At 33.1% G+C, this 17,889-nt stretch overlaps 1 protein-coding gene across 10 annotated transcripts in view; it reads left to right on the forward strand.

Moving 5' to 3' along the window:
* The window catches only part of TCF12 (transcription factor 12), a 392,641-nt gene that overhangs the window by 322,676 nt on the left and 52,076 nt on the right, over positions 1–17,889 (forward strand). The window contains exon 1 of one of the 10 annotated variants that reach the window (XM_025295672.3): positions 8,862–9,344. The exons of 7 other annotated variants lie outside the window; for them this stretch is intronic. In XM_025295672.3, coding sequence (XP_025151457.1) covers positions 9,174–9,344 — 171 coding nt within the window. In that variant the 5' untranslated portion in view covers positions 8,862–9,173. Of the gene's footprint in view, positions 1–8,861; positions 9,345–17,889 lie in introns of those variants that run through there. 2 more of the 10 variants (XM_025295670.3, XM_025295671.3) reach the window with 2 other exon arrangements.

Here is a 17,889-nt window from a genome sequence, read left to right on the forward strand (position 1 = left end):
GGCTACATACAGTCCATGGGGTCGCAAAGAGTCAGACTCGACTGAGTGACTGAGCAAGCACATACGCACTTCCCAATTGGCCTCCCAGTTTTTCTTAAATCATTTTTTTTTTTTTAGCACAGGCCAATCCTTTTAACATTTAAGTCAGATGATATCCTTCTGTTCAGAATTCTCCAGGAGCATCTCTTATCACTGTAAAACCAAAGTCCTTAAAATGGCTTTCAAGACCCTTGTTATCTGTTCCCTGCTATCCCCCCAGACTTCATCTTCCACTAATTTATCCCTCTAGCCTTCCCTCCCTTAGTACCTATATGTTGCTGCTGCTGCTAAGTCACTTCAGTCGTGTCCAACTCTGTGCGACCCCACAGATGGCAGCCCACCAGTCTCCCCTGTCCCTGGGATTCTCCAGGCAAGAACACTGGAGTGGGTTGCCATTTCCTTCTCCAGTGCATGAAAATGAAAAGTGAAAGTGAAGTCACTCAGTCGTGTCCGACCCTCAGCGACCCCATGGACCTCAGCCTTCCAGGCTCCTCCGTCCATGGAGTTTTCCAGGCAAGAATCCTGGAGTGGGGTGCCATTGCCTTCTCCATAGTACCTATATAGCTAGTACCTATATAGCTATATTCCTTAATATTTTTTTCTTTGATCACCTATCAATTTATCAGTGGAGAATCTTTCCTGACCATCTTGTATAAAATGGCAACACGCCCCATATTCCCCTCTTTCCTTTCCTGATATGTTTTTCTCGGAAACATTTACTGCCATCTGATGTACTGTAGTTTGTTTATTCTTTATCTGTCTCACCCAGGAGAATCTTGGTACTTACATGGTTTACTGCTTTATCAGAATACTTATGTTGTTTATTGCTTTATCAGCAACTCCTAGGTGCATAATAGATGCTCAGTGAATATTTGTTGAATAAATAAACAAACTCAGATGATTAGCAATACAGCCATAGTTCTTTCTTCCTGAATCATACACATTTGACTCAGGAGGTATAAACAACATACTGGAAAATCTGAAATATCCTTCAGAAGAACTAGATATATTTTAGCTATATACTATAAAATGTTTAGCATACTTAGACTTTGTAAAAGCTTTTCAGGGAGTGATGGAAGAAAAAGCTCCAGGTTTTTCATCAGAAAGGTGGAAGTCTTTTCTGTGGCAAAGATCACTGAAATTCTTCCCATTTACATAGACCTAGTCTTTCTCTCAGTTAGATACATCACAGCTAGGAAGACCTGCATTTGGTTGTTCATATGTGGTCTAAGCATTTAGCATTTAATACTTGTGATCCTGTATTCATATTACCTTTATTCCAATTTTAGTAATAGTAACACAGTTTAAATTTTTTATAGATATCAGTCATTTCAGTCTGAAATAATCAGTGTTAACAGCAGTCCAGTGTTCCTCAAGATCACACAGCTGTGAAGGTGCTGTGGCCCTCTACCTGCTTTTCACTCTGTGTTCTCCTGTTACACCCTGTCAACTGTCCACGTTGCACATTCATTACAGCCACCTTTGTTCATAACCCACAGAACAGTCTCTGTTATGATCTACAATGTTCTCCAGCCAAAAGGCACAAAGTAGCAAATAACAGGCCCAAGTTCTTTATTACAGAAGAGTGCAGAGGCCACAGCCTGCTTAGTTAAGATGGGCTCTCTTGAATTAAGGATTGACTCCTTAACTCTGTTGCCTGCTGAAATTATAACAAAGCCATCTCTGTAGAGGCTTACATGTTTATTTGAAGAATATGGCCAAAAATCTTAAATTTTTGTTGTGATGCTGTAGTAAACATAAAATGACCTGTAGATCAAACTGCACATTATTAAGAAATCAGAATTGTTATTGAGCTGATTAGATGACAGAGTTAGGTAGGAGTTGTTACCTGTTGGTAAGATGTCAGCTCTTCTTAATTGTTTTGTTTTGTTTTACAGACACTATAGAACTGTTTAAAAAGATTTTAGTTTTAAATGAAAATATTATTAGTGGAAATATATAAACCCCTTGTAAAGATAATTTATTTGCAAGTGTATAAATGTTGTTAGAAGACAAAAAGCATTTGGATTCTTAGATTAGAATTGAGAAGTTGTAATGTTTTTTGATTCCCTTCCTGATCAGTCTTTCATTTTATGTGAGACTGTAGGCTTTTAACTGTGCCACTCAAAGGTATGATTATAAAAATACAATTTAAAATTGGCGTGTTAACATTTAGTTATCATCTATGCCAGTGAGTCTTAATCTGAGTTTTCAAAGTTAATAATAGAAGATGTAAATCTTTCAAAAACCTAACGAATTGTGTAACTTACTGAAATAAATTATCCATGCTGTTGAAAACATCAGATTTCTTTCACTAAAATTCTTTCAGCCCAGCATGGCAATGCTTCGTTTTAATCAGAAGTTCTGAATGGAAGTTGCATGTTTGTTTTTTTTTTTAAACAGGGAAAAATATTTATTATAACTCAATAAAAAAAAATTGGGGAGAAAAAAAATCTTTCAAAATAAAAATTCAGTGCTTTGGGGTGGAGTAGATAATAAAAGGTTTTATTGGTGGTGAAATGGCTAGGAAATCTTTGGCCTAGTTTAATGCCTGAGTTTTCCAGAAATGGAAACTTAGACTCAGGGAAATTCAGTGACCTCGCCTATACTCTCATGCCTCCTCAGAGGCAGAGCTAAAACCTAAGTCCCTGTCTTCTGACTCCCAGTCCAGTGCTCTTTTTCATCATATGGTATGACTCAGTGTCTGGAACCTAAGCAGCCTATCTCATGTTACAGAGGACTAATAAATGGTAGGGAGAAAGATATATAGAACAAGTAGCTTAATGCATTTTTTTTCTTTCAAAGTTTTATGACTGGTTCTCAATCTTTCTGGTAAGGGCCACTTGTTGGGGTGGTGTATTGCCTTTACCAGTGAAGCATACTAAGCATTACTGAAACTTTTAATTGATTTTGCTTTGAACTAACACCATCTCCCACCTCCTCCCTTGTTTATTATACCCTCCTCAGATGTATTTTCAAACTGAAGTATTGTTTGGTTTTTGTTGAGAATGGTCACCTGAATTTAGTGGTAAGAAATTATTATTTTTAGGATAGATCTTTTCATAAATTCAGAGTCTGCATGAGTTCTTCCAGTGATTATAGCCAAAATGAACTCTACTTAATCATTCAGTATATGAGGCAGAGTGATTTGGTGGATTCTCAGTACTTAACTAATTACAGGTATGAAGTATTAAAAAATTACTACCACTAGCAAGAATTTTTATTGGAACAAAACAAAGATTAGGGGCCAGAAATAACTTAATGTATAAGGTACTTAAAGTTTCCAGTTGCAGAGTCTTGAAATGGTTTTGGGCTAAGATGCAGATGTTACTTCTGGTCTCTTTAAAAATAAAATAGACTAGACTAGACTATCATGGTACTGTTTCATTTCTCAAAAATTGAAAGGAAGTGGTGCATTCCTGCTCAGAAGAAAAAAATTACACAGGTCGAAGAAGAAACCAAAAAAAAAAAAAAGGTAGCACTTTCTTTAATGGAGAGCTAACTGGACCCAAGATCAAATTATGTATGGTTTCAAACAATAGCTTTATTTGCTCCTAGTTTTTTTGTTGTTACCTGACCAGTCAGTAGTGCTGCAGTACCCTGTCCCAGTCTTGAAAGTGCTTCAAAAGTGCTGGTTTATTAAAGAATTTTAAAACCAGGATACTCTCCTCAATTTTTTTTTTTTTTTTACCCTCACACATGTCATTAGGCAGTGCTGTGATTATAGAGCCATCTGCAGGAAAATTACCAAGTTGCAACATGGTTAATGATTCTCTTACCATGTTATTTCAATTGGTAAACGAGAAGTGACGAACTGCAGTTCCTGTGGGGAAAGAAATGGACAGCCAAGAGATGCAGGAATTACTAGGTAGGGGGACTCCCCACTTTAATTTTTCAAAGAAAACTGCTTTGTCATAGTGAGTTCATGATCAAAAGAAACATGCAGTTTGCTTCAGGTTTTACATATTCTCACTAGTTGTAGTTCTGTCTTGTTGAAAGGTATTTAGTGATTGCATTTTAGAAGCTTTGTATGATCTATTAGTTCTGTTCATGTTAATGACAGAGGGATACTATTTATTTAGCTCAAAAGGACATGTATTTTCTTTTCTCTTCCAGGAGGTATAACTCTTTTTTACACATCCTCATTTTGGTCATATGGTTGTCAAAAGAGGAATTAAACAAGTGTTCTTTTGCCCTATAAGCACAGTTTATATAGCTGATTGTTTACATTGGTTATACATATAAGTGTTTTCTATTTTGTTAATCATTACGCATTTCTAATACTCATATTAGAGATTTTTGTAAAGAGATGATCAGAAATCTGATGTTCTGTGTCCGAGACAGATGATGTGATTTGTGAACTATAGCATGAATTTTACTCTGCTCTCAGAAGTTGGTGTATGTGTATGTGTCAGTTGCAACTGATGATTGGTTTGACTGAGATTTAGGTACTCAAAATTAAGTCATAATTGAAGCAAATGTTTGAAAATATCATCTGAGGAAAGATCACAAAATCAGGTCTTTGATGTTTAATCTTTTCATACAGTGGAAAGACAGAATTTAGGAGCCTTTTTACTGATGGATTAGCACCAGCAAGATGAGAGTAATATTATTGAATTAGAAGAGGCATTATATGATTCCAGATAAATAGCATTATTATATTTAAATAATAGGTACTGATTGTCAGTGGATTGGTCTGAAAGAGATGCATTATTTCGCTAGAGTTTTATGTTCTTTGTTTTTTGCAAAAGTAAATTTTCTATATTGTGAGAACATTAGAAAAAACCAGAAGACCAATTTCCTGACCCTTGGGAATCATTTTATTTACAAAACAGCATATACTAGAAAAATTTGCAATATAATGTTCAGATAGAAAAGCCTGGACTCTTTGGGTATCTGATTTGGCATCCGATTTAGTTAACCAGGCCCGCTGAAATACTGCACATGTAGGAGAGAGCATTCATTCACCAGTCATATTTCTACATGCTAAATAAGAAAGAGGAGACACTAGGGAAGGGTGTTTTGCTTTTGTATCTGCCCACTTGTAGATTCTCTTATTTATTGTCCTTTTAAACCTGTCTTCACTCCACCCCTCCCATCTTCCTTACAGCCAATAATGTATTAGTATTTTACTGAGTTTTCATAAAGTAGGAATATATTGAGTTCATCTGTGGGATTATTCACTTGTAAACTTTGTTTGGCTTTGTTTTTGACTCTGGAAGTCTTGTTTTCCAGGAATTAATTCCCTTAGAAATAATGTTGAGACTTTTCATGAGGAATCCTGTGAGTGGGTTTTAGATTTACTTTTCTCGCCAGATCTTCTGGCCTTTTGTTACACTGAAATGTTGCCTGCTTGTATTAGAAAAATGTACAGTAAGATTGACCGCTAACTGGCCTTTATTAATTAATTAATTCAAGATATGTAATAAAGTTAAATTGAAAATTTTGTTTAAAAACTTTTTAGAATTTTAGGTCACTCTGGAAACATTCTTGCTGTGGATAGTTTAACAAACAGATTTGAGAGTTACAGTGATCAGGAATATCAGGGATAAAGAAGAGCTAATAAAATAAATTAAAATATTGGGTGTGTAATCCCAGGAGATATTGCATAGCTCTCTAAGGAAGATTTATTTCCCAGTCAACATAAAAGTAAGAAGGAAATGGAGGCCTGGATTTTAATCTGATGTTGCCAGAAAGTCTCTACCTAGTAGGTTTTTTGGAAACATTTTCCCCTAAATCTTCAGGGAAGAAGTAAATTGCATAAGCAAAACACATAATAGCTTTTTCTTATCTAGTTTAGGTCTGTACTTGATGATTATTGGAATGGTAAATAAACATCACATCCTGAACTACTGAGGGTGGGGAAGTGTATTTAAAAAGTCAGTGAAATGCAGTAATCCTCAAACCAGGAATCATCAGTTTACTAATAAAAGATGTATGGCTCCAAGTCATACTTTTTTCAGGGTTCTCTTGATGTTTTCATTAATCATGTTGCCAGTGTGTACAGTAATGCCTGTTTTGCTATAAAAGTTGGTGATTTTTTTTTTTAGATTGTTGGCCTTGGTGTATGAATGTTGAGTCACATAATCTTAGAAGAACACATAAGTGATTACATAGAATTGTGGGTGGAAATAAGACAGTTCAGAGCTCCTGTGCAGACTGCACGTCTGTCTGAAATCAGGTTTAAAAAGTGGCCCTGTCTCCAGCTGACTCGTTTTGTCAGACTGAGTCATAGGATTAACCCTTGACATGTTCCTTCAAAAAAAAAAACAGGCAAAGATTAAACAACTGCATTGACTAGAGCAGCACTTGATCCATCTATATGCATTTTTTCCTGTAATATGATTCTGCCTAGGAAAAAAATTGTGCTGCAGCTGTTACATAGATTAAATTAGATTTTTTTTCAAGAAATATTTTTGAGGAAGCAACAAAGGACTTTATCATGGAAGATAATTTGTAATTGTGATAAGAAAAATGACTGTTTCCATCAACCAGTTTTAGTTTCCTTTGGGTGAGGCAGACTTAAAAAAGATAATATTTTGGAGTAACAAAGTTAGAAGACCTTACCATAGCATACAAGTAAAACACAGGAACATTTTATTTAAATTACTGCCAGTTTTCTTGATGATTTGCTGTTTTTGAGGAATAAATTTAATGCCATGTGTATGTAAACTCCCTTGTCTCTCTTTTCTGAAGTTTCTACATCCACTCTCAATTTAGACAGTAGTATATAGGAGTGATTGTGTTATGGGGGGTTAATTTAATATATGTATTTTGTATCTGTGTTTTTGAGAGGAATGAAAATTTCAGTTAGAAGCAAAAAATTAATTACTCAGCTCTGCTTAGAAACTATTATGTTTCAACCTTCAGGTTTCATATTTAACAACAGATCTTAGCCAGTTCTTAATAAACTGCTTTAGACCAGCAAAAGAGTATTATACTGTCTGACCTTAACTCTGATCTTTTTTAACTTAGATATTTGTTTCTGCTTTCTATACCTTATAGTTGCCTCTAAAATAAAGGAACTGTTTTTAATGAAATACTCAAATTTTCAATGTGCTTTAATAGTAAAGATTGCATAGTTGGATTTATTATTATGCTGTTTGTTTAACAAACATCATAGTACTGTCTCTCTTTTTTGGCAAGCCCCAAAGAAATGAGCCTAACTACTCTAGGTGGATTTCTTTTTTTTTAATCGACGTAAGTTTTCTGTTTGGAGCACTGGTTGTAGGAAGAGACTGTTGAAAGTGCCTTGTGGCTCCCCCTTTGCCCCAGTTCTCTACATTTTTAGTTAAGAATAGGATTTTTTACATTTTTAATCATTCAGGGAAAAAAAGGAAATTTTATTTTGGATGGTTGATTGTCCTTTTTTTTTTTAAGCTCTGTCAGAGAGAGACTATGTCTATAAAAGATGAAAACTTACTTGAATGGTTTTAAGGCATGACATTGTTAATTGTAAGTCAATGCTTTTTACACAGCTCTCTGAGGATTGAAATGAGTCTTTGTGGTCTCTCAGGAGGGAGGAAGTTGCAGACCACTCTGCAGACTGGCATTTTAATGGTCTGTTGTACAGTGATGTTCTTTTGCAGCTGCTGCTTAGCCTATTCTATATCTGGAGAGTGTAGGGAGGTTTTATTGTTATTCCGACACCATCAGCTTTTAAAACATTATGAACTTAGCTGGCCTTATTATCTTATTCGGTTTTATTGTTATATTTTAATCAATATTTTTCATAAGAATGGAGAGTTTGGCAGCCCCTCACAAAATATTTCTGGAATATTCCTTTAGAGGAATTCTGCTTCATGAAAGGTGCCTTAAAAAAAGTGATGTGTCCCCTTTTTGCAGCTTGTGAGCCCTCCTGTAATTAACACAGTTCTGGGAGAACCTCCTAGGCTCAGGGAGAAAAGATAGTACAAAGAGGTTTTGATGGAGGGGATGGGGGGCAGCAACGCAGGATGAGAGGAAAGAAAAGTTGTTTTCTGTTTTTCTGGGTTAGCGTGCACACCAAAAGACAAATTGAAAACTTTTTAAATAAGATATGTTTGTGTGTAAGAAACAAAGTATCTACAAAAAAAATGTTTAAGACCTTTTGACTTCTAAGTATAATGAATTTTAAAAATCTATGAGACATTTATTACCACACTGATTATTTTTCCTTTTTGAGAAATTTGAGCATTAGCATAAAAGTTTGAATATATTAAATATTAGTTAAGAATGATAGTAAACTTGGAGGAAAGACTTCTGAAAAATCCGTTTTAGTTTATTAGCAACAGTGAACATTTTGTGTATACATACCAGCCTTTCATCTTTTTATGTAAGGAAAAACAGAACCTGGTTTGTTTTTTCTTTTTAATTATTCATTTGCTTCGTACATATCCTAGAACAGTGTAATCCATTATAAACTTTTATTTGGTATTATGAGTAAGGAATTTAAGGAGCTTTAGAACTGAAAACCTGTATTAAATATTTATGTTTTAAAAACAGATCATTTATTTTCAAAATAATTTTTTGAATTGTTGGAATGAGCTTTTTCATGAAATGTGTTCCTCTCAAATTTTTTCCATAGAATTTTTATAACATAAAAAATCATGGTTCTAGCTAGTTGAGAGGTACTTACATGTCAGGTCTGCTTTCTCCAGGAAGTGACTTTGTACATGGCTTAACTGTTTAGATCCTTCTTGTTACACATGATTCAGTGTTTCCAAATCCTGATTGCTTGATCATGGTTTATCAAAGTTGGAAGCAACTTTAGGCCATGCCAGATGGTAATGTCTTTAGAAGTGTAGCAGGCTAGGTTTCCCTGCTAGAAGTGCTCTAATTTAATTAAAACTAAAAACAAATTAGCGTATCTGTCAGTTTGCCTTTCTTTGAGAGAGACATATATACCATAATATGACAATATTAATAATTCCTTGGTCTGTATGCCTCCAGGACATTATATTGCTTTTATTATTTAGCACTTGTGACTTGTATTTTTTTAAATTCCAAAACTTGTTTTATCGGTGTCCACCACCCATGCAAGAACTTGATAGATATTGAAAGAGGTTACTTACAGCATAAACCCTCCCTCTCTGCTCTGTGAGTTGGTTCAGTCCTATTTTGCATAAGTTCCTTTTGAGTAGATCCATGTGTGGATGCATAGTGCTGAAGACTTAACTCTGTTGGGCTGTGTGGATGTATGTGTTGGAGAGAAGCTGTGTGTGTTAGCTGCAAATAATAACATTTTCAAAATCAACATGTATTGTGCCTATCCTGTCCCTGGAATGGGCAGCAGTTCTTTGATGTATTACTACAATGGGAAAACGGTAAGTCTTTTTCTTTGTTCCGATAGCTTCTTAGTGGCTTGTTTAAGGGAAAGCAGGGTAGATTGATTACTTTTTACTAAAACCTGTGAGGTTTGTTTTTATCATTTTCTACAGTACCTTAACAACCTATGTTTCTTTGTAAGTAAGGTTAGAAAGTTGTCTTTGACACAGTTACAATAGTTTCTTACTTTTATTTTTAAAATAATATCTGACAAATTCAAGTTTATTTTTTATATTATTGTTAATGCCTGATGTCTTTACTAGCAGTGAGCTTCAAAGTACATTAGTTTCAATGTTTTCTTATGTTGTAAACATATAATTTGTATGTAAAATACATATTTAACGCAGAAAGAGAAAAAAGGAAGATTGCTTGATGCTTTGTAGATAGCAGGAAAAGATGAAAGTCATCTTGGATATTCATAAAAATAACAAGTATGAAGCTCTGGGAATGATTAGGGAAGCAGTCAGCTAGTGAGGTCCGTATTTCCTGTTTGGAGTTTCGGGTCCAGAGCCTGACTTTACTCGGATACCATCTGTTTCCAATCAGACTAGAATTTTGACCCTGTACAGATTCATAAAATAAATCACTGTTTTTCAAAGAATGCATTTATACATCTTCCAAAGAATTTATTTCTAGCCAATTTATAGCACATGCTTCAGTGTTTTAAAATAATACCTTTCTGTGTTGCTAAGTAAAACTTTTCTACTTTTTAATTTCTCAGTATTAATTATATAGTATACTGTTTCCACAGGCAGTATCTTAGAGGATTTTGTATATTCTAAAAAGAAAGTAAACTTCTCTGGAATATTCAGTAGAAGTTATCTTTTAAAATAGTTGATAAACATAAAAATGTTATTAGTGAATAACGGTCTTGAGTTTATGTCAGGAATTTGGTTTTTTCCTCCTTAGACATCCCAAAACAATGTTTGATCTCAGGTGTTTTATTAAAATCATAAATGACTTCAGTGATTTTTTTTATCATTAATGTAGACATTTTCAGTGTTAATCTTTGAAGTTACCAAAAAATTAATCACATTTATGTTCGTCCCTTCCTTTTTACCCCTTGAAAATGTTTTAAAGTAGCATATGGCTTTAACCATGGTATATGAGAACTAAAGAAAGTACTTTTTCATTCTCTGACTGCTTTGGTAAGGCCTCTTTGGACTTTGTTAGCATTTGGTTCTTAACTTTTGACTAAGCTTTCTTAATAGATGACAGTCAAGCCAAAATTTCATAAACTCGTTAAAAAGTATGTGTTCACACTACCCATGTAAACAGAACTTTGGAGAATGTAAGAGGTAGATTTAGATGCATAGTATAGGTGAAATAATTTGATGTCTATATAATTTCCTTGCCAACTGTCTTTCAAGTATGAAAATATTTTTCTTCTGTGTCCAATTTTAAGTAAAATAGTCTGTTTGAAAATAGTATATATACAGGACCCCTGAAGCAGATAGACTATAACTCAAATTGAGTTTAGATTTTATTCTTTTGCGAGCACAGATCACTCTATTACAGCATTTCTCTTTGTTCTACATTGCGGGGGTGGGTAACAGCTTTGATCGTATTAAGTATTTCCAGGCTTACGGTGGATGACATGGCTGGTATGTTAGAGAAGTGTAGCCTGAAAGTTGATAGCCTGTGTTTGATATGGGTCAAAGGTGACTTCTGTGTTCTTAAAAAATGCATAAAGAATGGTATATTTTCTTAGTCCTCTCTATCATAAGGCCTTAGTCTTTCTTACATGTGTTTTCCTCTCTGTATTTTATTTTTACCACATCTAATTTATTTTTTTTATTATTATTATTATTACGATTATTATTCTTCAATAAGAAAATCATATAGTATACAATTTATTATCCAAAGACTGTGTTAAAAATCTCATCTTTTTATATATTGGGAAATATCTACCCATCAATGCTTCATAATAAAAGCTAGCACTTTAATATTGCCAGAGTCTGAAATAATATTTCTTCACTTGAGTTATGAAATTTTTTTATATAATTCTCATTATGAGCCAGTTAAGTTTAAGCCCACTTTTTATTAATAACTCCATTTAATCAATTTATTTTAAGATGATAGGGCATTAATATTTTGAAATGCTAGTAAGTTCACATTGATTTCATTTTTAAAATCCTTTTATGGATATTATAATGATAGAGTGAAAAATCCTGAGTGATACTGAGCTTCAGGAAAATACTTTGCTCTTTTTCTGATTTTTATTTTTACATTTTCAAACTGATTCCCTGTAATTAAGGATGCTTGGGATAATTTAATAAATAGACTGAACAGACTCTAGGAAAAATGCTAGATTAATCAGAGAAGAGCCTTTTCATATTTTGGTATATTTAAGATTATGTGGCCATATTGTATTGCTGGAAATATAAGAGGCTTGGGCATCTTTGTGCAGAAAAGGCAAAAATGTTAACCCTATTTTCCTCACTGTTTGAAAAAAGAAAGGGTTAATGTTCTGTATCATAATTTTTGTGTGGAAGTATTATATACCATGCTGTAAGATATTAATATGTGTTCATGATAAATAGAGGACTTAAAATCACTTTGAATATTATCTGTTTTCTGAACTTTGAAAAATAGCAAGAAAAAATAATGAGTTTCTGAGGGCCTGCACTCAGTTTTCTCATAGATATGACTAAATTATGTCCTTTATGCAGAAAGGTAGAGAATGGTAGAGGTAAAGAAAGGAAAGTTTGGGGAAGAGAGGATTCCTGCTCTCTTCACCTTGGTATTCTGGAGTTTTAGCCTTCCTTTGATCTGATCAGCCTCCATTTTCTAGACCTTGAACTGAAGATGCTACAAAGTGTTCCAGGTACAAAAATTGCAGCAAGTACAGACATGATGCTGTTTTCATTATATCAGGGAATTATTTTAATCTTTTAGAGACAACACAGAAATCCAAGTTTTAAAACCAAAGCTTAGAAACGCATTTTGAACATTCAGCTTCTTTGTATGGAATCTGGGGAAGAAGAGATAGGAACTAACTACTCTGTTTCAGGAACTCTGCTGGGAACTTTATGTTTACCTCATTTAATTCTCCCAACCACTCTGTCATTTAGCTGTTACTAGCCTCCTTTTCTAAGTAAGGAAAATGAGGTGCTGAGTAGTTAAGTAACTTGTATAATCTTCCCCAACCCCCAACCCCCCCCCCCCCAATTAGTAAGCTTTGAGGCTAGACCTGAACCCAGGTCTCTCTCCCAGTAGCAACTTTTCCTCTGATATTATCCAAGGACAAGTAAACTGGTCTCCATAGCAGAGAGCCAGATCTCACTAATCCTTACTCTTGGTCGTATCAAAGTACTACATTGGAAAGAAAATGTCACTGAGAAAAGTAGTAGGCTATTCTTACAAATAAATATGTTTCACATATTTGATCAGATTTACAGTTTTATGAATGCTACTTGATATAGTCTGTCAAGCAGCTTTTTACTAGTTTCTTTTTAAACTGAACTTAAAACTATCCTAGATATGATTTTAAATGCAGGAAATTAGCAGGTCTCTTCTAATAGAACTCATAGTATTGAAAATTGGTTTAGCCATGGTTTTGGCACCTGCCTCTCCACATAATTTATATTTTCATAAGAATTAGAGTAGCATGGAGCTAAAATTGCCTTATGAATACTTCTAAGACTTATTTTTCAAATAAACATTTTCAGTTGATAAAAGCACAGAAACCAGTATGAGACCATATAGAGCCACAGTTCTGTTCTTTTGGGGATTTACTTCTAATTAACATGAGAGAGGAAAGTTTAATTAAATTAATTCAAATTTCCAAGCTATCTGTGGACCCAGTAGAGTTAAATCTACATTTGTATGATGAGGAAAACATGAAGTCATTTAAGAATTCTCTAAAGTTACAATGCTTAGAGACATTAAATGACAAGTTTAGCTTCCATCTGCTTTGATTTTTTTTTTTCCTTTACCAAGATTATCTGAGACTGTATTCTAGGTATGAATCCAAGAAGGTCTTTTTTTTTTTTTTTTTTTTTTGATTCAAGTGAGCACAAATAACAGGAAGTTAATACTAAAACCCCTGCCAGGAGAGTATGTTGTCACTGGTCAGGTTTGTTAATGTTTTAAAGAAATTTATGTCCTTTTCCACTAGCTTATGAACATGTTAAAGAAAGGGATCAGGTACTTTATTGTTATGTCTAAATATTTTTAAAATGTAGATAGCTAAGAAGTGACACTCATTGATGTGCTCAGTATATCTTCCTAGCATGTGAATTTCAAACCCAGTCCCTTAAAAATTTCATGGTTTATCTCTTTGGGAAAAAAAATTGTACCTATTGCAAAAATGATACTGGTTACAATAAAGAACTGATGAGACAAACCTAGTGATGTTAACTTAAGATTAATTAAAATGTGTTTGACTTACCTAAGAAGAAATTCTCGCATTTGAAAACCACTGTTACTCAACTATACTTTTTAGACAGTGGAAGTAGTAATCGATTTTAAGCTACTTTGTACTGAAAGCTAGAATTTTTTTCTTATTGTTTGTTAGAAAGGAAATTTTACAGTATTTCACCCCTAAACATCCTCTGGAAATTCTTGGAAAGATATTGATCCTTTTATTGGTGATACTTTGAAAATATAAACATGTATGCTTTTTACAGAAATTTCATGTTATTTTATTAGGCTAACTAATTAGATGAAAAGAATCTTCCATAGATAGCTTATGTGTCCCTGAGTTAGTCCTTCTACTTTATTTTGCTTTATGTTGCTTTTTGGTTTCAGTTCTTACAATATTTAGTACTGAAACTACATATATGTGTGTGTGTGTGTGTGTGTGTCCCGCACCTTAGGTTTGGAATTATTACCATAAAAACTTAAGTACTAGATTGGATTTTATGGCAAAATTTGATACTTTTATGTAATATTAAAATACTAAAAATATTGAGATATTTATCAAATTTGTCATTTGTTTAAATATTCTTGGATTTTAGGAAATTCTTAAATTGCTGTTTCATGTACTTACTTTTTTTAATGTCTTCTTCACTGAGGTTATACTTGTTTTAATTTAGATTAAAGAAAGAACCAAGAAAGTGGGAAGACCTGAATTTCAGGAACTTTAAGATTTTAAAATTTATGTTAAAGATATGCTCTTTGTCTGAGTTTATATATAAGGTCAGTATGCATAGAAAACAATGGATCCAAAATGATCAGAAAAATTAATAGTAAATCGTTTTTTAAAAATTTCTTTCTTAAATTCTACCACTCTTATCATTGAGTCCAATTATTAAAGCAAAAATTTTACTTGTTTTAAAACAACCTCTTTTTACTAAATTCAGATCCCTCAAAATACAGAATTAGAAGGAAACTTTGGGTGTATTACTGGATATGGGACTTCATAGGTTGATCAACAGTAACTAAAAACTTCTTATAATATTTACCTAGTTTTTCTTTCTTAGTTTTTGAGTGTTGACCCTTAAATGTGCCCAGTTTTTTAAATTGATGGCCCAGTGGTTTAATTACAGTTTTGAAAGCCAGAATTTGAGTTGGGTTGAGGTTTTCTTTTTTCCCAGTGACCTAGACTGTTTTGGTTTTTTTGTTTGTTTTCAGATTTTAGATGCTCAGCTAGATCTTGTAAAATTTTTATTGCTTAATACAAAATATAGTTCTTAAAATACAAGATAAATTAAGTTTAGTTTTCCTGAATATAATATTACATTTTTATTTTAAAATCATGATGATAGGGTAAGTTAGCCAAATAATTTTGTTTTGCTTTGCTATTTTGGTAAGTTGATAAAGATTTTGATGGAGGTGATTTCTGCTATTAGCATAAACTTTTCAAACATTGGAAGTTTAATCTTAACAGTAAACTGTTTTAATGGTATTTAACATATTAGAACTTAAGGAAAACTGCTAGTAAAACCATCTTGACAAAAGTGCTAATAGAAGCCTAAACATAATGAAATATTGGTAATAATTTCTGTGTTAGAGCATGTTCAGAAATATTGATAAGCTTCTGTGTCTTCTTTCCAAATTAGATAAAGGTATTCCCAAAATGTTTGAGAGTTTGGGTTTTCATAGGCTTTGGAGTTTATGAGGCTTCTAGAATATTTCTTTCAAAATAGTTTTTGTAATTTTAAACTGCTAGGTAAGGAAAAGTGATTTCATCCTGTATTGTTCAGTAATAACCAGTAGCCACAATGACTATTTAAATTAAAATTTAAAATTCAGTCCCTCAGTTGTACTATCCACATCTCAGGTGTTCAATATTCAGATGTAACGAGTAGCTACTGTATTGTACAGACATACATACATTACCATCCTTTCAGATATGGAACATTTCCATCATCACTGAAACTCACTGAACAGTGCTTGTCTAAAGCTTTACTCTCATTTTCTGTGGAAGGCTATCTTCATTAACGTATATAGCTAGCTATTCTCACATTCTAAAGAAAATTCTCAATTCGTCTCCTCATCACTTAAAACATTTAAAGATACCAGCTACGACATAGGTTTTGGATCTATTTTTAAAAGCATAGGAAATGGCATCATCTTTTAACTCATCACTGGATGTGACAAGATAAAAAGATAAACTATCTTTTTAGCAAAAACTTAGACACTTTTGGATCTTTTCTGAGTAACTATAAGAAAATGATGCCTTTCTGCCTTTCAGAGATGTTTCTGATATTAATTACAAGAAGAATGCTCTGAAGTAAGAACACAGTACACAACTCCAGCCTCTAAAGCTAAACAGAAAGTGGACTGCCCTGAATTGGGATGATCCATATGACTAAACTGAATCATCCAAACAGGAAAAAAGGAATGTTTTTGCTAACTTGACTCCAATTGGTTGTTTGAGCTAAGACATTCCAAGGATAATTGTGTAATCATTGTATAGGGTAATGTAAATATTCATGCTCGAAGTACTCTGTCACTCTTAAAAAGTAAATTTGGGTTGATGGAATGAGGACAGTAAAGATATTACTGTGAATTTATTCTTTTCAACCAGTCTTAACAATGAAAGGGAGGTATCTTGTTAGATTTTCAGTTACATTCATTTAATTCTGGATACATGTTATGGTTCTATTCACTCAAGACTCAAAAATTTCTCTCATTGCCATTCCTAGAGGAGAAAATGTGTAAGTACCTGAGAAAGAAGGACATTCCCATGATAACACCTTTGAGCCTGACATTCTGAAATGGAGACTAGAATTTTAAAGAAAATTTCCAATGACCACATTTCAATAGAACTTCTCAAATTACTTAATTATACTTTTCCTATTCCTCTTTAAAATAGTGTGACTCCTGGTAGATTTTTAATCAGCTTAAGCACACATATTTCTTTTTCTTAATTTTAAGATGGTTTGTTGTGATACAAAATCATACTTAAGATTTAAATGTATGATTAGATCATTAACTAGAAAAAAACTGGCATCTATGTGCAGGTGATCAGATGACATAAGCAGTCTGGTTTTCATTTGCGGCCAGTACTGATTGTAACTGAAAGAGACTTGCTCTTTTTGTGGAATTGGCTGACTATTTCCCTACATCTGGAGTTAATAAAGTCTTTAAGACCACATCAGTTGTGCTTTGCCGCAAGAACTCTTTGATCTGAAAAATCGAAACTGGCACAACTGCTGCTTCATAACATTGCATCTATGTTTCTGCAAGCCACAGTTAGGATACCAAAAGTAAAGTTTTTTGGCCTGTGTTAGAAATGCTGTTAGATGGGCCTCTTTTAGAACCATGATTTTCAAAACATCTGTATTATGATAAAAACTTTGAATTTATGTTAATAAATAAATGATAAAGTTATAGTATTTTTAGAGTCTTTACCATTTTCACTTATAAGATCTATTCTTTAAAAGCCCATTTATTTTTTGGAAGTCTGTAAAGACTAACATTAAAAACTTAGCAACTGAACAACAATAACAACATTAAAAAAAACTTTGACTCCAAAATGAGCCCTGTGTTCCCAATACAGCTTCAAAAGTTTTATGTATGAGGAGGCAAGCCTCTTCTGCTTTGTGTGGTTTATCTTGGTTTTGTTGCTTTCCATGATAGTTATCAATAACCATTGTCTCATCAACATATTCTCCTTTATTTATAGCGATTTGTAAATCAGTAAAGTCAGGTTTATCCCTTTCTTTGCTTTTATAATTATATACATTAAAAATTTTTTGAAGTGTAAGTTTACCTTTATGGAATACAGTTAATTAAATAATAAAGATATATATTAAGAGATTATATATAAATTTAAACTGACAAACTGAATAGATTTTTTTTGTGTGAAATGACACATCAAAAGTGGAGTTTTTCATAGTTATCATTGTGAGATTTACATACTGTCTTAACCTATAGCCTAGATGGAATTAGAGAATTTTATATTTTATACTTTCAGGTCAGTGATGGTATACATAGTAGATAAGCATTTATGAAAAAGCATGTTCTAACTGTGTCTTCTAAATTTTACTCTCATTTATATTTTCTTTCTACATCTGTGGATATACTCTCTTTTTGTTATTTGTGGTTTCAGCCTAGTTTGAGAAAATCTATATATTAGGGGGACAGAGGATA

This window comes from Bubalus bubalis, chromosome 11, assembly GCF_019923935.1.
Source record: "Bubalus bubalis isolate 160015118507 breed Murrah chromosome 11, NDDB_SH_1, whole genome shotgun sequence".
NCBI classification, from domain to species: domain Eukaryota; kingdom Metazoa; phylum Chordata; class Mammalia; order Artiodactyla; family Bovidae; genus Bubalus; species Bubalus bubalis.